The 25,477-nt window shown below is 40.6% G+C and overlaps 1 protein-coding gene across 2 annotated transcripts; it reads left to right on the forward strand.

The window, feature by feature from the left end:
• Positions 1-1,822: 1,822 nt before the first annotated feature.
• On the forward strand, positions 1,823-24,562 carry LOC100707821 (oxysterol-binding protein-related protein 3). 2 transcript variants are annotated; one of them, XM_005453841.3, is made up of 22 exons: positions 1,823-1,958; positions 10,696-10,886; positions 11,225-11,341; positions 12,052-12,105; positions 12,228-12,341; positions 12,538-12,690; positions 12,788-12,878; positions 13,003-13,106; positions 13,682-13,771; positions 13,891-14,062; positions 14,210-14,334; positions 14,446-14,571; positions 15,194-15,287; positions 16,173-16,408; positions 17,447-17,584; positions 17,914-17,977; positions 18,455-18,533; positions 18,648-18,792; positions 19,285-19,429; positions 19,548-19,674; positions 22,078-22,200; positions 23,686-24,562. In XM_005453841.3, the coding sequence occupies exons 2-22, from the start codon at positions 10,824-10,826 to the stop codon at positions 23,780-23,782; spliced, it is 2,457 nt and encodes an 818-aa protein (XP_005453898.1). In that variant the 5' UTR covers positions 1,823-1,958; positions 10,696-10,823; the 3' UTR covers positions 23,783-24,562. The 2 variants fall into 2 exon arrangements, with proteins under 2 accessions (XP_005453898.1, XP_005453899.1); XM_005453842.3 differs by lacking the exon at positions 13,682-13,771.
• Positions 24,563-25,477: the final 915 nt, after the last annotated feature.

Here is a 25,477-nt window from a genome sequence, read left to right on the forward strand (position 1 = left end):
GACAATGGCAGCACCTGTGATACAAGCACAGAGAGAAAGCTCTCCTCACCCTGTCTGCTCTGCTTCCAGTGTCCCACTTCATGCTCTCTCCCCAAGTCCTGATTTACATTCCTTTAAAGCTCCAAAGACTCCTATTAGTTTTGCTGGTTCAGAGTTTCTGGACACGCCCAGCTATGAGTCTTGCTTTCCCACTTTTTTTTTCTGTTGCCATAGAAATAAGCCCAGGCAGGAAGTGAAGGCCTCATGCCCATGCAAAGGAGGGTTTGTTGGGTAAACAAATCCAGAGCACTAAGGCAGCACGGAGAGGACAGCAGAGGTGGACTGAGTGTTCAGAGAAATCACGACAGGCAGAAGTTTAGGGGAAAATGAGTGACACTAAGCAGAGACACATAAACACATGCTCGTTTGTTCTTCCGCTCGCTCCTTCCATCTGGGCCCACTGACACCAAGTTTCTCACTTACTCATTGATTCACTAAAGAGTCAGCAGTTGTGGGCAAAGCCATCTTTTGCAACCAAAGGACAGTCACCAAACAATCTGCCACTGGAGTGAGCACAGTGTTGTGAAGCCCTTAGAGCAGATGAATTATGAAGGCGTGCAGTCCACACCTAGTGGCTTCTATTTTTAAAACAAAAAGCCACTTATAATGCATACTATCACAAGTTATGTATTGATTAGAAGGTTGCTATACTGTAAGGCATAGGTGACATAGGAAAGACTGAGATCGAGGTTTGTAGATTGGTGGTAAAATACTGAGCGAATACTTTTTATAGCTTTTAGAATAATTTCAAATACCAAATACCTTTTCCTTCTCACTTTTGATGCTCTCATTTAATAAACAACTGCAGAAATTCAAATTAAAAGCTGCTTTGTTGTTGTTTTTTAAGTGGAATGTAAAGATTTCTCTTTTAAAAATCATGCAGACATCAAGGCCCGGTGAAGGTGTGGATTGTAAAACATGCAGGTTATTCATGTTACAGACAAAGGAACTACATATTTTAAAGGCAAAGAGGGAGTTGGTGAATAAAACAGAACACTGACTTGTTCACAAATACTTTTATGCTTTTTGTCCTGTCTCCCTCGCCTCACCTTACCTCCAACCCTTCAACCTGTTATAAGGGTTTTTCCTTCCCACAGTCGCCACGTCATGTGCTTGTTGTAGGGCATGGCCTGGAGGCCTTATGTTTGACAGCTATTCACAGCTTTTTCCTACTGAGAGAAGACCTTCACCATAGCCAATAATACTACACCAAAGTAAATAAGTAATAGATAAACAATTAAATTATAGAGATTTGATGCTTTTTCCTGTTTTTGTTTGTTTGTTTTTGTAAAGGAATTCTCTCAGTTGACACAAATCATCAATTTTATAATTGCAGGACAGTCTCCACAGTGAGCTAACAGAATTTTTTTAATATAATTTTACACATTTATTTCTTACAATTAAAGCCCAGAGCAGCATTTCTTTCTTATGGAGAAAACCGTTATTTTTGACATTACACTTCCTTTTATGTATTAAAGTACCTCAAACGTCTTTATACTTACAGAAAGGGGCGCTTCACTGCTCTGGTCTACTTAAGATCATGTATGTGCCTCACAATAAAAATGATTTTGACGTATATAAAGCGCCTTGAGGTGACTGTTGTTGTGATTTGGCGCTGTGTAAATAAAGTTTAACTGAACTGAATTAAAATGATTACATACAACATGCAGACCCGAATGTTTAACTCTCACCTTGACTCTTCATTGGGTGTTTGAGGCGTATGTGTACGTCAACCTGGAGTTTCACAAAACTAACCCCGCCCCGATTTTATCCTCGATTGTGATTGGCTGAGAGGGACGTCAGTCACTCCTTCCCCCCCAGCAGCCCCTCCTCACCCAAGACAACTCTGGCAGTAAAAACGAGGCTGCTGGCTGCTCGCTACTACTGGGAGAAGATGCACTAGCTTTCCCCGCGGAACCGTAAGCATGTCTTTTTTAAATTATTATTATTATTTTCGCTTTTTCTCGAGTGAATTTATTCGTGTGTTTTTTCTGTAGTTGTTTAGCTTCCGCTGGCATTAAGCGATAGACAGCGCGCTCGTGGCGGCTGTCGCTGAGTGTTTCGGCGCTCAAGTTAAAAGTATCGCTTTCGATAGAATTATTAATGGGCCCCACTAGACATTAGGTTCTTAATAGACGTGTAAGGATCGACTTATAGCGGGTATTTTTTATGGGGGGTTGTTTCGAGCACATGGAATATGTTGGTAATTTTTGTTTACCCTGACAACTTTGTGTTGCTGTGCTGGCAGCAGGAACCGAGCATTGCTTTGTTGAACGGGACACCTGTGGTTCCCACTTCCCATGGAGTCCTGTCCTCATGAATGAATGCTTGGTGTAACCAATCCGGACTGCCTGCTCCTCTGACATCAGTGTCATCAAAATATTTATTTATTTATTTACTTTATTCAGCTTGTTTATATCCGATATTTACATTGTAGTGAAGCTGAGATTTAATCCATGGTTTAAGAACAATCTTTTATTTATTAATAACAACTTTAATTGAACCAAAACTGGATATTATACATGCTTTAAAAAAAAAACCTCACCAAAAACCTCTATTTGATATTAAAAATAACCTGGCAATTATTCAATAATGAAAATAATTGTTGTTTACACACCATAATTCATGACCCTCCTTTTTTTGACTGTAAAACAACTAGACCATGCACCTTCTAGCCCAGACAAGATCATTTTAAACACGAGTGATGATGGCATTGCTATCACTGAGCCATTCACAGATTGCCTGTGAGTACACAGTGCCAGTCCAGCATTCAAGCTAATGTAAACACAACCACAGCCCTGAAGGTTTTTGTTAACATGTCTAACATCAGGGTTGGGCTGATGTTTTTTGGTGTTTATCTGTTGTTTCACATGAATTTTGTGCTTGCTAAATATTCAATGGTAGCACGATGAAGAGCTGAAATACTGAAATTGATAAAAATTGTTGATTCAGTTTTTAAAAAAATAATACTTTATGCTTTATATTGTAAGTTAAAGGCCCTACAACATTAGAAACAAACCCCAACAATCAGACAACCCTCTATGAGCAAGCACTTGGCGACAGCGGGGTGGAAAAACTCCCCTTTAACAGGAATAATCCTCCAGCAGAACCAGGTTTAGGGAGGGGCAGCCTGCTGTGACGGGTTTGGGGTGAGAGGAAAAGGGAACTACATGTTTTGATTGTTGTAACATAATAGATTAATGGTAATGGTACATGTAATTTTATCTTGCTGATAAAATAACAAGGCTAATATATCAGCCAGTACCGATATGTGATCATTAGTTATTGTTCAAATTGTTATTTTAAGCATCGATATCGACCCACAATTAGAGAGTATCTGAACAGAAAAACCTCTAAATGATTTCCTTTCAGTGGCTGTTTTGGCAAAACTGTTGGGCAGATGACTCTTATTTGAAAAGTTCGTCATTTATCAGATTCATGAATGTTTTCAAACCACTTTGTAAGCACAAATGCCAGCTTTTCTAACTTAAGGTTAGTTGGGCAAAATGCAGCATTTGAAAATGGCACCCTGTTCGTTGGGGAATTTGGGATGTTTCTGGCGTTTAGAGATCTAATCTGTTAATCTCAGAAATAGCCGGCTGGTTAATGCATAAAAATAGTAATTCCTCAGGCCCTAGGCAGAGTATTAGCAGCAAGAGAGTGTCCATAAATGCGGCAATCTGTTTTCAAACCCATTTTTTGGCATGCGTCTGCCCTGGTGAAGTGCCCTTGTGCAAGATATTAATTTCCCACTACAAGTGATTCTGTTCCAGTCTGCTCTCCTGGCACAGGATCTCAGGCCAGAGGATTATTGCTCTAAGGGAGTCGGTTTTAAGTCTGTCAATCAGCTGATTGCTGTCCAGCTAAAATGTTAGGTTTTTTTGTCCCTGCTGCAACATTTTGGGTGCAAACATCCAGCCAGGCCTGAGTGACTCGCTGAGTTATCTCTGTGTCACTTTCTCCTTTCCGCAACACCCACTTTAAAGCTGGTAAATACAGAAGGCTCTTGTTAGACGAACACACCAAGTGGTTGGTCTGAGAATAGCCCACCTGTGGTTATATGAAGTTAAAGGATCTTATGTCTTACTTCCATGCCAGCCAGCTGGTCAGCACCGAGACTGGTGTGAAATCTTTTTCTGCTTTTAACACCACATGTTCTATAAATAGTTTGGTGTTTTATGTCCCTCAGATTTTTCATAAAGAATCAACAAACTTTATTCTTGGCTTTGCCTTTTTTTTGTATCCATAGCAACCAGTGATTGAGCAGCAACACAAAGTGTCTCTTGTCTCAGCAGGAAGGAGACAGAGAGACATCTTTTGTGATGTAGCCTTTATAAATACACTGGTCAGGAATCTAAGTGCATGCTGTTTAGCTGCACATGAGAAATAATCAGTGACTGCTGAGTGACATATTGGGGCTGCTTTGTATGTCTTTGATCACTCGCTCATACCCACGTGTGTTTTTTGTTTTTTCTCTAACTGCACAAAGGAAACGGGCACTGTATTTCTTTCAGTGCTATCAGTTGTGCACACAATCACACTTGATGTCAAAGGTCAGATAAGCTAAGTGCTGCTGCCACCATCTGATCACACCGTGTGCTGTCACACATGGGTTTATTTTTGTCACAAAATTTGGGGTATTGATGTCTGAAATGGCTAGATGAAACCTGCAAAAAGTGAATATCTTTAAATTGTTTTTTACAGCTTTCTGTTTGTTAATAAGAGGATCATGCACTGCTTTAACCCAGTAATTCTGACCAGTTATTCTTCATTGCTTTGTGAGTCAGTCAGGTAAAAATGGGGAGCAGATATGAAAATGATGTGGACTGTTGGGTTTTTTGCAATCCTGCTGTTGCAAGAATTTGTGGTTGAAAGCAGATGGCTGGTAAGTCATGGTCTGTGTGTTTGCCACGCCAGAACTGGAAACTCCAGCCTTACAATTTCTCAGGCTTCAGCCTGAAGCCAGTGAGCAATCACTTTCTTTATGAAAGTCAGAGTTGTTTCTGCAAACATATGTAGTCTGTATTGCCTGTAGTCATTTTCAAATTAAAAGAGAGGACATTCCTTTGGTCTTCATATTATGCCTGTAAAAACATACTTTGAATTGTTCAGGAATACTTTGAATGAATGCAAGTGTTGTAATCTTGTGGGCATTTGATGTTGTTTTAAATGGGGAAAAGCATAGGCTGCATATCAAAGATGAACGTAGTTTTCCGGTCTGAAAAATCAAGCCAATGCAGATGCCTTAAACTTGGATTCTATTTAATATCCATCGGGAGACGACTCTTCTGGTTTCAGAAAGAAGTCTGATTCTGTAAAAGTCTATATGACCCTCAGCTCTCCTGAGCCATGCACTGGAAAGTTCAGCATACCCATAGGATCTTCCCATTACCTGAATTCAATTACCAGGTCATGGTCATTTGCTAAATTCACCCACATGTTCACATGAAAGGAGGGGGGGGCAGCATCTGACCAATCATAATTATGGATAAGTGTACTGGCAGCAGAGTTGCTGAGGAAAGGAATTTGAAAGTATGCAATGGGAAAAATATGAACACATTAAACACACAATACAAATTGAAAGCAACACAGAGGTATGTGAGAGGAAGAGTGCTGCAGTGTTACAAAATGTTTGCGGTTTAAAAAAATATTTTTTAGCCTATTTGATGTCAAGAAAGACAGAAGATAAATGATAACTCTTTAAGTTGTAATCAGGCCTTCAAACTGTGACCTTTATAAGCACGTTCTTACTCAGTTTATGGTCTCAGTCATTAGTTTCAGGTTGTATTGAATAGGGCTGGGCTATATCATACCGTTCACGGTAATACCGGTGTAATTTTGGGCAACGATAGGAAAATGAAATATCGCGATAGAATATGGGTAAAACGCGCATGCACAGTGCCTTTGTTTACATATGCACATGGCAGCGACGCAGAATGAGAAGAGCGAAAGTGGATCGTTAAATGAAACGGATGAACCAGAACTGGTTTGTAAAAATGCTGCAACTTCAGTGGTGTGGAACTGGTTTAGCTTTCGTCCGTCAGATACACAACAAAGCACTATTTTTGGTAGCGCATGCTAGCGGGCCGTCGTTATTACCGTGTTGTTTGGAAAATACGGCACACTTAAAATCAATCCTTTGATTTTTCTGAAAATCGACAGTGCCCCTTATAATCCCGTGTGCCTTATGTATGAATTCTGGTTGTGTTTACTGACCTCGAAACGATTTTATGTGGTACACGGCGCTCGAAAATCTGTCAAATGTTTTAGTACGACTTTGCTAAGCTACGAAGCTGCACCGCTTGATGGATTGTCAGAGCATTACGGCTATCGTACGCAGGCGCCTCGCGGAGTGATACGTACTGTGCTTCAACATAATATTACCGTATTGTGTGTGTGTGTATAACCTCTTTTTAAGTTTTGTGGATATTATACATGGTTATGCTGAGGATGTGTCGGCCAATTTCCACTGGAAATGCCTTTTGGTTAAACTGTCAGCGAGGAATTTGCATTTAAATTTTTATATAACTTTAATGCACATAAAAAACAGCTGCTTGTTTAAGTGAAAATACATTGATGAGGTTTTTTGCACTAATAAAGTTGTGGAGTTGTAAAGTATTTTGTCTAGTATCAATTATATCGTCAGTTATATCGTTATCGCAAATTTTCAAATGTATATCGTGATAAATATTTTTGGTCATATCGCCCTGCTCTAGTATTGAATGCACCATTCACCTTCTGTAATGTCTGTTCCCCATTAGAGTAAAAAAAAAAGGATGATAAGGCCTCTCCCTCAGTGCCCTCTGCAGGTTTCATAATAAGACTTAACTAATCAGTGGGTAACTTCACCTTGACGGCATCTATCTTTTATGTACAGTCTGTGAAAATGGCTACAAGAAGAATAATCCGCTCTTGTATTTACACGTCTGACTTTTGTCTGTTGAATCTGTGCATGTGTACTCAACATAAAACTGCTTTAAAGTACAGTCTTGAAGTTTAGGGGATAAACTGTTGTCATTCTGGGCCTTGTAGGTACTTTTTACTGAAGTGCAGTGTGCAGAAAATCCACAATATGACAAACGAAGAACATACCAGAGTTATACTCATTTATTGTTGTTAGCCCAAGCAGCTCTTGCGCTGCTCAGTGTTTACAGTCTAAACACATTTTCCATTTGCGTTTGTTTCATCTCTTCACAAAATGACAAATTCTTACTCACTTTTACATCTCCATTAAACCTTTTATTCCCCCATTAAACCCTTGTGACTAAGCAGCATTGGCCCTTACCATGAGAATGACCCTTTTCCATCTTGTGAGATCACTTACAAGGTGTTGGGCCATTAATGATTGACTCACATTACATAAGACCGAAGGTAAAACCTCAGCACTTCTAGTCTTACAGTGCAGAGGCCTTGGTGAGATACAGTCATACGGTAATCAGTCAGCTGAGCTAAGTAGAGCACCCGGTGGGGTGTTCAGGGACTCGTCTCATAGAAGCCAGAAAGGCCTCCGTAGCTGATAAACAAATGCACAGCTTTTGCATGTCGTGGTTTTGCTCTGAGGAAATGTGAGTTAAGGTTTCTGCTGACATATATGAAAGGAAAACAAAATGACAGGAATGGGAGAGAGGCAATGTTAACCATGTTTGTTCAAATGGTACTTGATACTTCTTCATTCATAATCGCCACATATTTTGCATGTAGCTTTTCAGTGAGCCTCAGACGTTGTAAACTTACTGTTGAGGCCCTGAGCTCCTACATTATATGTAAATGCAATGTTGTATGATTGGATTAATCTTTTGTTGTTTACACTACATACAGGTGTATTTACATCTCTGTGATATGCTGTAGAGCTGTGCAGTAAATTCATAACATATTTCTGTGAAGCTTCTAATGCAGCTCAAGATGCCAGACATGTCGCAGCCTGAAAACTGCAAACAGAACAGCTTGATAATCTGAGGGTTGCTCAGATATGTTGTCTGACCCTTTAGCCTGTGCAGTAGCTGTGAAGTAAGTCCATGTGCTTCATTCTGCTTTTAGCCGTGTGTTTACTGTCGCTAGCCTTGTGTTTTGGTGTGCCGGGGGTATCGAAGCGCGGTGTGGTGCGCATTCTTTCCTGTTGATGACTCACGTCCTGAGCATGGGACTGACTGCAAGCAAGGGGAACCACAGACTACACACACGTTCATAAACCACCAGAGCTTTCTCAGTTTGCAGCTAGCAGCAAATCCAAACAATTACACCAATTTGCATACATTCGGTCACACGCAAACCTCAGAGGCATTCCCTTGCTGATCCCCTCTCACATGCACAGTGTACTTCCACAGAAGGAGAGGGCTGTGCAAAAAGGGAGTGCCATTAACACACAGATACAAGCACAGCAAGGTTGGAGCATGCCATTTGAGGTGAGGAGACGAATGAATGTTGCATCACATGGAGCGTTGGTGTGTACATTTAAGGCATCAGGAAAAACTCCTCAAACCTGTCATGCAAAACTAGGTCTCCTTTTTATTTCTTTTGTTTTATGATTACTAGATTGGAGACATAGTAGCTGTGAAAAGTATTCAGTCACCAGTCCAAATCCTTGAATTCAGGTCTTCCAATCATGTCCTTTCCCACGGGTGTATAAAATCGAGCACTGAGGCACGCAGACTGCTTCTACAAATATTTGTGAAAGAGCGGGTCGCTCTCAGGAGCTCAGTGAATTCCAGCGTGGTACCGTGATAGGATGCCACTTGTGAAATCTCCTCACTACTAAATATCCCACAGCCAACTGTTAGTGCAAGGTCCAGAAAGATACGGATGAGCGAGTTTCTTGTGGAAGAACTTGACTGGCCTGCACTTGATTGACCTCAGCCTGATAGAACACCTTTGGAATGAAACTGCGAGCCAGGCCTTCTCGTCCAACATTAGTGTCTGACCTCATAAATGCGCTTCTGGAAGAATACTCTGAAATTCCCATAAACACTCCCAAACCTTGGAAAGCCTTCCCAGAAGAGCTGAAGCCGTTATAGCTGCAAAGGATGAGCTGACATAATATTAAACCTTAGAGATTAATAATGGGATGTCACTGAAGTTCACAAGCGAGTGAAGGCAGATGAGGGAATACTTTGGCAGAATAGTTTAAACTGTTCCTGACTTTTTAAAGTAGCTTTGTGTCATTGACACATTTATTTATACTCTTACCTTCCCTTGAAGCCAACTTCACATGGGTACGCCTTGGAAACAATGGGTATGTCAGGCTTCTGTGCTCACAGCCACTGCTGTGTGCCTCAGATTATTTTATTAAGGATATCCACTCTCAGTGACATCATACAGAACCAAGAGAAAAACTTCCTGAAATTTAGGGTTTAGAGCAGTTTAAGCATGAATGTTTGGCTGAAACTGATGTCATACACTATACAGGATACTTAGACCTGTTGGCCAACAGTGTTTGGGGGTACTGTAATCACATTACATTTTTCAGTGACACAGTAATGTAACACATTCCTGTACAAAATTCAGTAATTACATTACAGTTACAATTGTATTATTGCTTTTGTCGGTTCTTCAGTTGTTCAGGCGGATAGGGAAAAAACCCATCAATCCAACAATCTTGTTTTTCTTCCTGTGCACTTGCGCTACAAGCAGCTGATTTCAGTTTGTATGCGGGAGGAGGAAAACAGTGGAGCGGTACAGTGATAAAGCTGCTGAGGAGTGGAGATGTGGACATTACTTTTATTTTTACAGCACAAAAGGACGAGAGCCTGATGGTAAAGTGGAAACTGCGTCCATGACAAAAACGACTGCATTGTACTGCTAACACAGCTTCAGCTTTTATCTTTGTGCCTCGTGCTGTTGACTTTTGTTCAAAACTAAAAGAGAGCTCATATGTGTGTCCTCCTTAGGATAGGTTAGAGTTTGTGTTGGCCTGTGAGACTGTAGCCTATAGGCTTATATTGTTTACAGGTAATTATGTGACGGTGTGTTTCAGGGCATTTTTACAGACTAATAAGAAAATAATTCCTCTATGATGAGCAATTAGATAATGTACTGCATTACTTTTAAGAAGTAATGTGTGACTTTTATTGAGTAATGACCCCAACACTGCTGGTCAGTATTGAAATCATAACACTATGTGATACACGTGACTATGAAACACCTGCCTGAACTATTCATATGTTCCATGGATTGCTATCCTTATCATTATGGGCTCTTCTTATCTTTTTTAATGGAAAACCAGTTTGACATTAACAGTGTTTAGGAGGAGAACATGGAAAGCGATGTACCTCTGTTCTCTTGATTGTCTGCTCATTTTACGCGCTTCTTTAACAGTGGGCTTTGATTATAACACTTGTGTTCTACTTTGACTCATTTATATTTGACTTTGTGTGTGTAAAGCTCATTGCATCTGATTCCATGTGAATTCATTCATATTGAGCTTGTGGGAGCTCATGGAAATGACTGTATCTTGGATATTTATGGCTAGCTTCCTTTAAACACAGCTACTTTGGACTTTAGGAATTTCAGAGTCAGACAGACGCACAGTGAGTCAGTGATTCTTCTGTTTTTATCTCGTCCTGATTATGGATGCTGCGTGCTGCTGTTGTGTTTAAAATAAACCTGTGTGTTGCTCTCACATGTTGTTTTTTTTAAACCTACCTTCTCCTTTCTCCGCAGTGCTGGATGTTGCAGTGGCCTTCAAAGGTCAGCGTGATGCTCCTGGCTGCTCGTCTGTGATCTCTGTTGCCACGGTTTCCAGAGATACAAGACAGCGGTAGGTGGAGGATTAGTCGAGGCGCAAAAAGATGACATCAACGTCACCCACTCACAGTGACAGCAGCGGCTCCTCTAAACATGACGGCAACCAGGTGTGTGTAACATCCGTATGTGTTACTATTGTGTGATGTTTAATTTGTTAAATTCTAATAACATCACACACTATGGCGCCCATCAGGCTATAAAACGTGAGAAATTATTAATGTGTTTCTGTGTGTTCATTCTCTCACTGTCAAACAGTTGAAAGTGATTCAGTTATTCGTGGTTGTTCATTGTGACCAAATTTTAATTGTTCCTACAAATGTGTGCCACATTCCTCAGGCTGAACAATAACTGCAGCCATAGTGTTTCTGCTGTGATAGTGAAATGTATACACACAACACAGTCATTCACTGTCAGTCTCATGCTTCGTTGCCCTGTCGTCCTGCAGGATAACTGGGAGATTGTGGAAGGGCTCAGGGGGGTTCCTGCCAGCATGCAGGAGCCTGAGAAGCAGGGAGGCTTCCTGCTCAAGAGAAGGAAGTGGCCCATGAAGGGCTGGCATAAGGTGAGGGCCTCTGCTGGCTTCTTAACGCATCAGACTGCAGCACTGCTTGTTGTTACAGGAGACTCTTAAACCCTTCTGCTACTGGTGTTGAACCTTTATTTAAGAGTCTTAGACTAAAAATGTTATTTGTAGTGCAGCGTTTTATGTAATCTTTCTATGATGCATACTAGTATGATGCTAGTGCTAGTATCCTGATTTGTTGTCTGTACCTCAGGCTGTTTCCATATTTCCTCCTCCTCCACTTTTTTAGCTCTCTGTATTTCCTCCTTTCCATTCTTTTGACTCCCAGCTGATTACACTGTAAGCCTGACTCATCCCCCTCCCCTTCTGATCTCAGTGAGTGTAATCATGTATACTTGGAAACTTTTTCCTTATGACATGATGGAACAGCCCCTTTAACAGAGCATAGTTTACCTGATAAAGAGGCCTTGAGCTCTGTCAGCGTACTCTTTTATTTAGCTTTCTCATTTGTAAACTACAGCGTTCCCATAAACTGCTTATGTCAATATGTGATGATTATCTTTAATCATTTGGGTCACTTATCTCACTTCAGTAATAAAATGTAAATGTCAGGTTCAAGAGAATTGAAAGGGACTGTTGTGCAAAACTACACGGTCTGCATTGTGTTTAATTGTTTATATACGCAGTAATTAATAGACCATGGCAGGTCTGTAAATAAATATAAATTCATTTATCTTCTTCCAACATAGAGATACTTTTTGTTGGAGAAAGGCATCATGAAATATGCAAAGCGGGAAACCAATGTAAGTATTGTTTTATGACTCCATCTGTCTGTCTATCTTCTGTATATACAAACTTGTGCACAAGTTAAACGCCAAGTGAAAAGTGTTTCATTTATTTATGTATTTATTTATTTATTGCACAGCTTAGTAAGGGGAAACTACATGGCTGCATAGACGTTGGTCTCTCTGTAATGTCAATCAAGAAAAAAGCCATGTGCATTGATTTGGATACAGAAGACAACATCTACCACCTAAAGGTAACTCTTGAGACATTTAGTTACATTCCCCGTTATTTTTCTTACTGCTGTTTGAGATGTATCCTCACTAGCAAATGCCTTAACCTCTCCTTTAGGCCTTCTCTTTGATTTATTTTGTGTGTTTCATAGAAAGACATCCACAGGAGCTTTGGTTCTTCAAGTTTTCTTCAAGCTAATTTGACTTTGTGGCTTCCAGGTGAAGTCCCCGGAGCTGTTTGAGGAGTGGGTGTCAAAGCTGCGTCATCACCGTCTGTTTCGGCAGAATGAAATAAGCATGTATCCCCACGAGAAGCATCTCTTCCACCCCCATGCGGCATCCTCTCCCTCTCTTAATGACTCGCTTAGGAAAGTAAGTTGCCCCAGTCCTCTTGTGTAAAGAAAAAAATAAATTCATGGGGATGTGTTGTGCAAATTGTGTATCATCCTTTGTCATTCATCTCAAATAGAGGGCGACTCTTACCAAGCAGGCGTCAATCCACCAGTCTAAGATAAACTCCTGGCTCCACTCCTCAGACGACATGGACAAGTGCTGCAAAGGTTGGTTTGTTTGTTTCTGTCTTCTTTCTTATTTCTTACCTATCACAGGATGTCTTGGTGCAGTTAATCTTTTATTTATGTGCCTACAACTTTGATTTAATAATACTTCTTTTTCCTTTTTCAGACTTGGAGGACTGTGAGTCGTATCTGCTGGAACTGAACCTGCTGCTGAAGCGCATGGAGGTCCTGCACCGCACATACTCAGCTCCAGTCATCAGTGGACTACAAGTGAGCACAGGCACTCGGATTAAGCTGCCATTAGTGGTTCTTTATAATAATAAATGTGTTTCCCACATAATTAAAGTCAATAACACAACAGCAACTTAGTTACCATGCTGGTGGGGAACATAGACGGGAAGTGGTGGGGCCTAAGTCATTAGCAGCCACTTAAATTTCACAGTAAAAGCTGGTGTTTGCCTACAGGTGGATAAATAACATATTAAAAAATGCTTATTTTTATTGCTAAATGTATTTACAAGTTTATGTTTGGGAAATGTAGTTAAAGCTGTTTGCTGTAGTGTCCACCTGCTTTTCAAAGGGATTAATGAGACAAACTGTTATGTTAATAATACAATAATACAGGCTTTCCACCAGAAATGTTAGAGCTGGTAGTTGGCAAGGGTGTGGGGGAGGATACAGTAAATTCATTGCATTGTCTTTTAAAAAAAAAAAACTGCGGAGGTTCACATTAAGCAAGATGGGATGCTGGGATGGGAAAACACTGGTGGAAACCCTGATCTTGGAATTCTTCTAAGAACTAAGTAATGTTGTTGCAACCTCAAAATATGTCTGTGGTGCCACAGGCAGCTACTTATGAGATCCCCAAAAAGGAGAAGAGGCCGAGGAGGTGGCGGTCCAAAAACAATGGCAAAGACACAAAAGCCACGCTACAGGTTCACGCCCTGCTTCTTATTTTTTTCCTCTGCTGCTTATGCTTTGATATAGTTCAGTCATTAAATGGTGGGAAAGAAGGGAATGTAATGTCTCACTTTTGTCTCTATTTGACTGCCAGGTTCCAAGCTGTATCTCCTCCCAGCCCCAGTCCCAGTCCTATCGCCTTCATGCCTCCAATCCAAATCTCTCCACCGCTGAGTCAAACACCCAGGAGGTGTGTCCTGAATCCCCAGAATCACCTGCAGATGCTTCACATCTGCAAAAGGACTTCTGCCAACTGGCCAACAGCAGTGAGTCCTTTCCTGGTTTACTGTAGATTTAAAAATATGCTTTTTTTTTGTGTGTTCACTGCCATACGATAACATTGTTTCCATGACAACTCAGTATCTGCTGGGTCCCTGCTTATTTTCCCGTCTCTGACATTTGCCTTTCTCCAGTCCACGTCAAACTGAAGTCAGCATTTAGTTCCCTGGTGGCAGAGAGAGACAGGCTGAGACACACTATTGACCTGCAGCCCACCCAGCCAGCACATGTTGTCGGTCTAAAGACTGCCTATGCCTCAGTGAGTGACACTGGGTCAAATTCTATGGCTCTGTGGAATTAAACCACAAATACTCACAATCCCTGACCAGTGGTCTGATTTTACTCACCTGGTGTCTTTTTATCCAATCAGGATTCTGTAGATGCCCCACAGTCCTTGGTGCACCAGGTCTCCAGTGAGAGCAAAGGATCAGAGTCCTTAACGGAGTTCTTTGACGCTCAGGAGTACCTCCTGTCCTCTTCTTCTTCTGAGAACGAGGTCAGACATCATCGGCAAGATCGACTGCATCTCCATGTTCAAAATGCAATAAATGATCAGCTGATACATTCTAACGTCATTCCCACACAAAAAGTTTGGCATAATCAAAATGTTTGTTAGTTAGTTAGTTTTTGTTGAATATTTAGCCACGTTTAACATAATCGGCCATCATTATAACCATTTATATATGACAGAGAAATCATAGGTTTGCTTTTGTTCCATAACACACACATTATGGAAATGACTTGAAAAACACACACAGTCTAAACAGTTTCTATGTAGAGATTAAACAATAATTATAGTGTAAAACTAAAAAAAAAAAAAAATCAAAAATCAGCAACACTGTCTTTGTTACATGCTTGCTTTTTCTAAAACCTAAAGTCAGGGTAGAGGGAGGTGTAGAAGTGTAGATTTCTCTCGACCAGTTGAATGAATGCTCAAAGACAATTCTGCTAATGGGATTAAAAAAATGACTGCCTAACTGAGCTTTAATAACATATCAGTCCTAAAATGTTCTCTCTATCCCGATGATGCAGAGGCTTTCTAGATCTGTGTGCTTTTGTCCTTTGATTCAGTATCCTGGTGGCTCACTGACCTTTCATCATTGATTTCCTATCTCAAGGTGTCTGACGATGACTCGTATATCAGTGATGTTAGTGACAGTGTTTCCGTGGATACCTACAGCAACGCTGGGGGGAGTGAGAGGCACAACTCCGGTAAGTAATAAGGCAACAAGCTGTGCATCTGTGAGAAGTCATCGTGACGCCCACTGTGTATGAAAAGATGAATCCTAATCTGTAGTGAGGAGGAGAGGAGAGAGGTACAACAGTGAGGGTCTACAGCCATCTGTAAAACACGGTGGAGGCCCTGTCGTGGTTTAGAGACTGCTTTTGGGCCAGAAGTGCTGGAGATTTTTATGAACACAGAAATGTAATAACATCTACAAAAATTATACTGTGTAAATAAGGCAAGGACCTCTGATAAAGAGAGGCAGGGATTCTAGGAACGCTTTCCGTGACGTATCAGCATCAAATAAATTATTGATGCCTAGTAACAGTAAGGTTTCATACTGATATTTTATTGATATGGATACTGACATTTCTTATGCTTTGAAAATGTGACGCATGTTGGATTCGTGTGGACAATTTTCAGTACATGCTTAACCAGTTTGGAGCTAATACAATCACTAAGTATCAGTGAAATAAATCTTTGGCTCCAAAAATGTGTTGGAAATCAGCACAGACTCCCCGACATGTTTACAAACTCAGTGCAGCGTTGTTTAATACAGTGTGTGACCGGCATGAAAACTGTGGTTTTTAATCTTTTCAAACAGAAGGAATCAAATCATTCAGTCCCAAATGCAGATTTCCATTTTTATTAGTTTCCCCATTTGCACCAAACTCAGCCGTGTCGGTCGTCTTCTTGGTGTCCTCCACAAGTTCATATATACACTTGGAATCTACATACATAATCATATTAACATATAAACAAAAGATATCCCACTCCTCCCATGCAAACATCAGTGTTCACTTTACAGTGTCTATGTCTTTTAAAGCCATGCATATTAAACTATCTGTTATGACATCGTATTTCTTCTGCAGTGAGCAGCGTGGTGACGCTGGCTCGTCGACGCTCCACTCTGCCCTCTCCCTGTCCCGCCAACAGCGTGAGCCTGTGGAACATCCTGAGAAACAACATAGGCAAGGACTTGTCCAAGGTGGCCATGCCTGTGCACCTCAATGAGCCACTCAACACTCTGCAGAAGCTGTGTGAGGAGCTGGAGTACAGCAACCTCCTGGACACTGCTAATCAGACTCAAGACCCCTACCAGCGCATGGTGAGTGGGGAATATTTTACATATGGTCTACAAACCGGCACATGCAAAACATTCAAATTAGCATGCTCTAATTTTCCTGAGACACTTTTGAAAGTCATATTCACAGAGTTATTTTTACAAGAGTTTTAGAGGTTCAGATCCTCTGACAGGCATATTAATAACACAACTAGCAGACATAAGCTCTGTGCTCTTCCTCTGGAAGTTACTGTGATGTTTGTTTTGTCTAATGTGTACTTTTTCTGGAGCCTTCAATAAATATTTAATTACAAGGAAGTCACTCACATAAAACGTAAAACGATGCAAACTGTGGTGTATTATCTTTAACACAAATTCATATTTAAAATAGGGTCATGTATGAATGCGCACACACACACACACAGATTTTACCTCTGTTAGTTTATTCCCCGACAAATCCTTATAAACAGTTTTATCTTCACAATCTGAGACGTGAATTTTTTGCACAAACCAATTACAGGCTCATTCCATGGAAGAGAGTGAGTGCTTCCTGCCTGAGCCCACCCGGCTCTCAGCTTTTTGTTTTTTTTTCTTTTGTAGTGAAACAATGAATTTGAATTTGACCTTCATACTATGAAAATTATTGGACTTTCAGGCCCTCAAGTATGTAAAGGTCGGCTGAAATTTGACACCTTCTGCTTTATCGTGTTTTATTAAAACTACAACCAAATCAGTTCTTGTATCAGAGTGTAATGTAAAAAGGAGAGCAGCTACCCATCCCATACAGGGATATGACCCATGCAAATTTCTCAAAACTCACTTTTTGAAGTTGGTTGTAGGTACAAAGATGTTCTGACGGGGAAAAAAAAAAATATTATTTTGACTTCTTAGTGTGGGTTTAAAATTGATGGAGCTCCAGTGTATGAGGGGGCTCGAGCTTTCCCCGTGGCTGACTCTCAGGGTGTTTTTCAGATTTGACATATTTATTTTTTGAGTGGAATGACAGCGTGGGAACATCTTACTGCTCTTGTTTGGAACCAAGTGTCAGTCACTGAGCCATCCCTTTCTTCCTTCCTTGTGCAGGTGTATGTTGCTACATTTGCAATATCTTCCTATGCATCCACCTACTACCGAGCAGGAAGCAAACCCTTTAACCCCGTCCTGGGAGAGACGTACGAGTGCGACAGGCCTGATAAGGGCTTCAGGTTTATAGCTGAACAGGTAGAAGTCACAAACTTTACACATTCTCTTCAGACTGCACACAGCTGTGTTATCATCTCTAAGTTAATGCAACTGTCAAATTATTTGTGACAACTTCATTAGATTCTGTTTAAAAAAGGGGGGGAAACATATGAATGCCACTTTCTTCATGACTCTTTTCACAAAACTAGTCTAGTAGTAGCAACAAATGTAGGGCTGTGAAATGGTGCCCTGCTGTGATCTGATGCTTTATTGGTTGTATAGCTAGCAAAGAATTAACTTTCAACTTACAGACCCAACTTTTTCATAAAGGACCTCATTATTGTTTTCTTTTTCTCCCCACTTTCCAGGTGAGTCATCACCCGCCTGTGTCAGCATGTCATGCTGATTCAAAGAACTTCACCTTTTGGCAAGGTGAGCCCCACAGGGCTTATTTGGAATAAACACCCCACATCCACCCTCTTGTCTGCCTGGGCTTCTTGCAGATTACATCAGAGCTCCCACACCTTGTTCCTGTGTGTTTGCTGCATGCTGTAGATTTTACATGAAGCAGAAACTGGTGTCCTGGCCGATCTAAATAATCTCATTTGACCATCATTTTGTACCTTTCTATCATGTGATAATTAACTGCTTAGCATCATTGTACTCTATAAAATCACTCTACTGATTATACTAATATAGCTTGTGGAAGCTCTGATGCATTCTGCCGTGTTGTTAAAAATAACTGAGCAGCCTTGGGTAGTAAAAGAAGGTACAGATTGTTCCCTTAATGCTCTATTGTTCACGGAAGTGACCAGAGAAGCAGCTTCCCAGATATAGAAATCAGATAATTTGCTGATTTTTGTGTTGTGACCACCCTCACCTTGTTGTTTTGCGATTGTTTCTCTCCAGATGTTCGATGGAAAAATAAATTCTGGGGAAAATCCATGGAAATCGTTCCCATGGGAACCACCCGTGTCACGCTACCTGCGTAGGTTTTTTACTTTTTTCTATTTTGTTGTGCATGTCTAATGAGTGCAGGCTAAACGGCACAGGGTTTTAGCAGTGTGATTGCATTGCGTGTATATGTGTGTGTTTTCTGCAGGTTTGGGGACCATTACGAATGGAACAAGGTGACGTCCTGCATCCATAACATCCTGAGTGGCCAGCGTTGGATCGAACACTACGGAGAGATGGCGATCAAAAACATCAACAGCAATGTCTGCCAGTGCAAAATTACATTTGTTAAGGTTAGGACATAAAGATGCTGTGTGTAAGAAACTTTCCCCCCCTTACTGTTTGTAATATTATTTTGCTAAATACACGTGATTCTCTGTCATGCTGTTGTTATTAGTAATTTTAACATGTGATTTTTTTTTTTTTTTAAATGAACTCCCTCATCATCTGAGCAGGCTCTTAAAAATGATCCACACTTGTTATAAAATTACTGCTTATTCAAATTTCCATTTCTTACACATAAAGCCATAATAGCAGTAGTAAGCCAAAGTCCTTCAACACTAGAAGCTTAAACAGCACCATCTACTGGACAAATAAGAAACTGACCTGTAAAAAAATAAATGCAGAAAGAGCAACAATGCTGCAGCTTCTTTTAAATTTAAGAGGGTTCATTGAGGATTTAGTACATAGTTTGTATGATACAAATAATGTCTGCTTTTGTATGGTGTAATGTATATGTATCGTGTCCTTCTTTTAAAAAAAATATATAAATATTTCCTTTTTAGGCAAGAACATGGAGCTCTACAGTGAATGAGATAGAAGGTGTGGTTACAGATTCAGATGGAAAAGTGGTGCACTCCATATTTGGAAAATGGCACGAAGCAGTGTTTCAAGGGGCCCCGCCGTCTGCCACGTGTATCTGGAGAGCAAGTAAGTGAGGAGTCGCTGGAAGTGTCGGTCACACTGTCTCGCACCGCTTCAGTCAAAGCACACAAATGACCTGAACATGATATTAGAGCTGCTTGTTTTTATGTCTGTCTGTGTTTAGATCCAATGCCAGTGGACCAAGAACAGTACTATGGCTTCACCCAGTTTGCGGTGGAGTTAAATGAGCTGGACCCTGCTTTAAGACCTCTGCTGCCCCCCTCGGACACGCGCTTCAGGCCGGACCAGAGGTTGCCACTCTTTGTCTCTCATTCCTGTGTACAGACTGTAACATTGAGAATCTCAGTTTGTTTTCTTAGTCCTGATTACAATAAACAACGAAAACAGATGGTCTTATACAATAGATAGATTTAAAGCTGTAAAATCTGACCATTTGGTTCCATGAGCTTCTGGGCCAAGTCTGGCTTTTCCCATGTGGTGTGAAGCAGCACAAGGCAGAGGTACCATAGCAACAGCTATACTAGTCTAGATCCAGAAAGATGAAGAGTATTGTGTATGTCCTTGCTTGTAGAGAGAGATTGTCCTTTAAACATATACTGTATATAGAACTTGAAATCATCCATTAATTACCGAGGCGTCATCTTGAAGTCTCACGTTGACTATTTTGGCTGTCAACAACTTGGCGTTTTGAAAGTGGATGTGATGCACTATATTGCCAAAAGTATTCACTCACCCATCACCAAGCACCGTGCAAATCATCAGATACAGTGGTGTAAATCACGCCGCGCTGGACTCTAGAGCAGTGGAGACGTGATCTCTGGATTGACAAATCATACTTCTGTCTCTGACAATCTGATGGATGAGTCGAGGTCTGGTGGTTGCCTGGAGAAACTGTACTTGTCTGACTGCATTGTGTCAAGTTTGGTGGAGGGGGGCTTATGGTATGGGGGTTGTTTTTCGGGCATTGAGCTCAGCCCCTCATTTCCAGTCAAAGGAACTCTTAATGCTTCAGCATACCAAGATATTCTGGACAATTTCATGCTGCCAACTTTGTGGGAACAGTTTGTTTATGACCCCTTCCTGTTCCAACATGACTGCACACCAGTGCACAAACCAAGTTCATAAAGACAGTGTTGAGCGAGTTTGGTGTGGAGGAACTTGAGTGAACGGTACAGTCCTGACCTCAACTCGATAGAACACCTGTAGGATGAATTAGAGCGGAGGCTGTGAGCCCGGCCTTCCAACATCAATGTCTGGGCTCACAAATGCGCTTTTGTAAGAATTCCCATAAACACTCCTAAACCTTGTAGAAAGCCTTCCCAGAAGAGTTGAACCTGTTATAGCTGCAAAGGGTGGGCCAGCATTAAATTAAACCCTGCGGATTAAGAAGTTCATATGTGGTGAAGTCAGATAAGTGAACACTTTTGGCATTATATTCACCACATCGGTGTGTGTGGTTTTGGATCCGAGAGTTAACTCAGATCAGTTCAATATGTCAGGATCACCTCAGCTGGCCTCCACTGTTTCATAAATATATCTTGTTGAATTTTCAGAGACTATGTTATTTATTCTTGACCTAGCTGTTATATGTTGGTGGGTCAGGTTTGAGCCACTTAAAAGTGATACACAATTTCTTTAAAGGAATTATTCCTCTCTTCCTTCACTGCCCTCTGGTATTTTTGTCTGCCTTTAATATCTCATACCAACATATTGTAGGTATGGTTACCAGCATGTGGCTGACATTTTCTCCAACATTTGTTTGATTGTGTTACGCTAATTTTTGCCACGATTACTAGTGTCTGGAGTTTGCTATTGTGTGTACTCCTGCACATATTTCTTCCTGCCTATCCTCTGGTGTCTATTTATTTCAGCTTCCCATCTTGTTTTTATCTGGACTGAATTGTTTAAATTTAACTGAGAACATACATTAAGTTTTGTATATTCAATATTGTATACAATAGGTTTTGAAGAAGTTTGTGTTAGGCAGTTCCTATTTACTTTTTCCTTCTTTTTGACTCTTACCATAATCAACAAAAACAACATTCTCTAAGATTGGAAACCAGAGATCTTGAGTATAAACACATTAGCAGACTGTTCACAGTCAAGTGAGTCAGAGAAACGTTTTCTTCTATAGAAATTCGCCCCCTGCTGGCCATTACAAAGAATGCACATTGCCTTTTAAATATGGATTTGCTTCACTTTTCAGACCATGTGTGTTCATTTTTTATGTACAGTCTAATATTTAAAAGGTATAGTAAGTTTTTTTTTTTTAAATTACGTGTTCAAAAGATCTATTCCTGCTGTCCTAGAATAGTTGAATAACTATATAAGTATATTATCTCTATAAGAAGGGACGTTTCAGTGAGTCAACAGAAATACATAAATGAAAAGAGAAATCTTTGTTCTTTCATTTGAATTTGAGTAACTAGAAAATATTTTATTAACATGAATCCAGCAACTTTACCAAAGTTGTGTAACAGCTATCCAGTGATTAACTACCAACGCTATGTTATTAAGTGACATCATTCAGAAGTTAATATTGTTACAGCGGCATCAAGTCACTTCTAAAACTGCCCGAAAGCTGGAGCTTTTATTTTTTGTGTAGGAGGAAGGTTGGGAATGGCACTGACAGACAGCAGGAACAGGTCTGCACTGATCCCCACCCTGACTGCTTGTCTGTATATTTATTCCAGGCTGCTGGAGGAGGGGAATGTAGATGGAGCTGAGGAGCAGAAGCAGAGAATAGAGCAGCTCCAGAGGGAGAGGAGGAAAGTGCTGCAGGACAACAACATGACACACCAGCCACGCTTTTTCAAGTATGAAGCTCTTTTCCTTGTCTGTAAGGTCTTTGTGTGCGGTGTGTGTGTGTGTGTGTGTGTGTGTGTGTGTGTTTGGGTTTTTTTGTTTGTTTGTTTTTTCCCCAACATAATCCTGGGCTTGTTGTAACTCAAAGTACAGATGAGGGTAAAATTATTAGCTCCTGTATGAAATTTAAAGTTTTTATCATAATGTTCCTTTTAGCAGAGCAAATGATTTTCAACATGCACTTCTAAACGCACTAGTTTTCTGTTTGCACCCAATAAAAGAATCATTTCAGGAAAAAAACAAAAAATACAAGGGTCAAAATTATCAATCCCCTGAAAAACTGAACTTTTTATTGAGCTATAGCACAAACAACTGCTATGCTCTGCAAGCTTAGATCATTTCAGAGTTAACCTAACTTTGATTTTGACTTTATCTTTCAGCCTACACACAGTATGAAAACTTAAGGGTTTGAGCTGTCACTTGAGAAAGCATCAAATCAAAAACAAAAGAAATCAGTTTAGACTTTAAAAGAATTGTTGATGCTCGCAAAGCAAAGTAATCAGTGTTTCCAAGTGTCCAGAACTGTAGAACTGTAGCAGTATCAGGAAATTCAAATGGAGCCACAAAGTACAGAACTAACCTGGCAAAGGTAGAAAGCAAAAGAATCAAACTAGTGAGAGATCTAAAGAGCCTGGAACTGCCAAGACACTGATGAATGATTTAATCAAGTTGGGAATTGTAGTCTCAAGGAAGACAATCGCTAGAATCCTGCCAAATCCTGGCCAAAGAAACTCTGTTTATATTTGGCGAACATAGGGAGAGGTGTGCAGCCCAAAGAACAGTGTCCCCACAGTGAAACACGTTGGTGTGACTATTATACTGTGGGGACGCTTCTGGAAAACTGAGAATCTCATCAAGGTGGAAGGAATCATGAAGAAGGTAATGTGAAGATACTGAAAGAAAACCTCAGCGGCACAATTATGTCTGAGTCGTCACTTTGTCTTCCAACACAACAATGACGAGAAAACATGGGTCGCTCGTGGTGAAGAAGTACCTCCAGAAGACCAAAGTGAATGTCATTAACAGAACTGCACAAAACCCTGAAAATCTGTGGGGTGAATCGAGACCAAGGTCTGTGCCAGAAGACCATCAAATCTGGAGGCGCTTAAAGGTTTGCCAAAGAAAAAATGGGCTGATGATGCTCAGGAGATGTGAGTGAAACTAGCTGAAAACTACAAGAAATTACTGCAGGCTGTTATCCAGCAAAAGGATACACTTTTACTATAACTGACTAAAAATGTTTTTTGTGTGCAAAGTAATGTAAGCATCCAAATAAAACCAGGATGTTTGGAGAAATGCTTTGTAATATTTGGGAAATGTTCACAGGGGAGCTCATTTTTCTGTCTCCATCTGTAGTTCTTATTTGTAATTTTGTGGTGCGTCATTCAGTATCGGTCAGTCATACTAATTCATGATAATTTGTGTTTTGCTGACAGGAAGTCTAAGGATGACACTTGGTTGAGCAACAACACATACTGGGAGCTGCGCAGAGATCCTGGATTCAGCAAAATGGACTTCCCTGTGCTGTGGTGAACTTTGGATTTAACCAAACGTCTGCAGTCGACTTATTATTAAGAGGGAAGTATGAAACTGAGCTGAGGGCAGCCTGACCTGTCCGTGTAATGTTCCATGTCAGTGTAACCTGGATCCACACTTCCTGCTTCCTCTTTTTAGGACTGAGCACAACCTATAGAACTTTTATTGGTGTGTTTTGGTTTTTTGTATTCTTTTTTTCCAATGGTTCTTCCTAGGCTTTTCCCTCCTGTAACTGTAATTTACATGTAAGCGTAGACTACAGGTGCATATCTATGTTTCATTGTATCTCTGCTTTTACCAAAGTGCCTTTTTATTGCAGTGCTGCATTCAAGGAGCTGCTGTAGCAGTTTTGCACTTTCATTCAGACTAAAAATGTTTTAATGATGTCAGTATGATTCTTAGCTGGAGAGAAAATGAGGGTCAGGGGCTGATGGGAACTTGTGCAAATGTTTTTTTTATCTTGCTCATGTGCTCCATCGAGTTAACATCGTGACTCGAGGAATTTCTTATTATTCCAGCTGATGCCCGATTAGAGATTCTTGTGATAAACAGGAATCAGTATGCTGCCTTGTTATAATCAATCCTGTCATGGGATCAAGTGCACAGTTTTTCATTGAGGAAATGGCAATGACACTCCATGTTGAAAGAAGATTAACTCTACAAGGGATGGACAAGTAATGGTGTCTCACAGGTTCTTGTTTGCCTCACTACCAGTCTCTTCAAATGGTCATCAAAAAAATGCCCCCTCATTGAAATAAACTTGGCACATAAAGTAAAGAAACGTGTGTTTGGTTGATTATTTCTTTGTTGCAACAAATGCTTCATGGCAATAAATCTTACACAATTGGAGAGCCTGTTTATTTCCACTTAAATGAAGCCACTTTTGTGAAGAATATTTGGCACATTTTAAGGATACATAGTAAAATATTTTACCGTGCAGTTTGTTTTCAGACGCTTGTAGGGCTCAAAAACAAGTTAAAGGGAACTGACATCTAACCTTAAAATTAGCACGTGGTAAACTTTTTGAAACACCCAGACGTCATAAGCAAAATCACTGTTGTTACCTTTAATTTAATTTGTGGTCTTCAAGAACTCTGAGGAGAAAATGTAGGGCTTTAGCTGCTAAATGCTCCAGTATATTCACCAGCTAGTTGCTACGTGTGTCTTTTTGCCATTTGGTGCTGACTGTGTGCCCCCCACAGAGTCAGGGGAGTTGCAGGGTGACAGCAGGATGAGATCAAACTAGCTACAAAGCTTTGTAAGACGGGTGGTGGGCTGCAGATTCTGGTGAGCGTTCTCTGTAGTTTCGTCTCCCTCAGCCACCGCATGACTCTGTTGTGAAAACTTTAAACCCAGTGAGGAAGCATACGGCCACTTTATAAATTTCTTCCTTTCTGGGTCATATTGGCTCAGATTATAAAGGTATGCTCAAAGATTCAGGCTGGTCTTATCGTTTAAACACCACAGCCTACTTGAGTGTTGTTGCAGACCATGTCCATCCCTTTATGACCCCAGTATACCCATCTTCTCATGGCTGCTTTCAGCAGGATAACATTCTATGTCACAAAGCTCAAATGATCTCAAACTGGTTCCTTAAACATGGGAAGGAGTTCACTCTACTCAAATGACCTCCACAGTCATCAGATCTCAATCCAACAGAGCACCTGTGCAGCAACTGTGTTATGCTGTAAT

Source organism: Oreochromis niloticus, linkage group LG22 (assembly GCF_001858045.2).
Source record: "Oreochromis niloticus isolate F11D_XX linkage group LG22, O_niloticus_UMD_NMBU, whole genome shotgun sequence".
NCBI lineage: Eukaryota > Metazoa > Chordata > Actinopteri > Cichliformes > Cichlidae > Oreochromis > Oreochromis niloticus.

What these genes read in the sequence shown, in the direction of transcription:
- LOC100707821 (XM_005453841.3), top strand. Translation starts at nt 10,824, where the DNA reads ATGACATCAACGTCACCCACTCACAGTGACAGCAGCGGCTCCTCTAAA. An exon ending in CAGTCATCAGTGGACTACAA is followed by an intron (nt 13,107 to 13,681) that starts GTGAGCACAGGC and finishes GTGGTGCCACAG; the next exon opens with GCAGCTACTTATGAGATCCC. An exon ending in CTGCCAACTGGCCAACAGCA is followed by an intron (nt 14,063 to 14,209) that starts GTGAGTCCTTTC and finishes GCCTTTCTCCAG; the next exon opens with TCCACGTCAAACTGAAGTCA.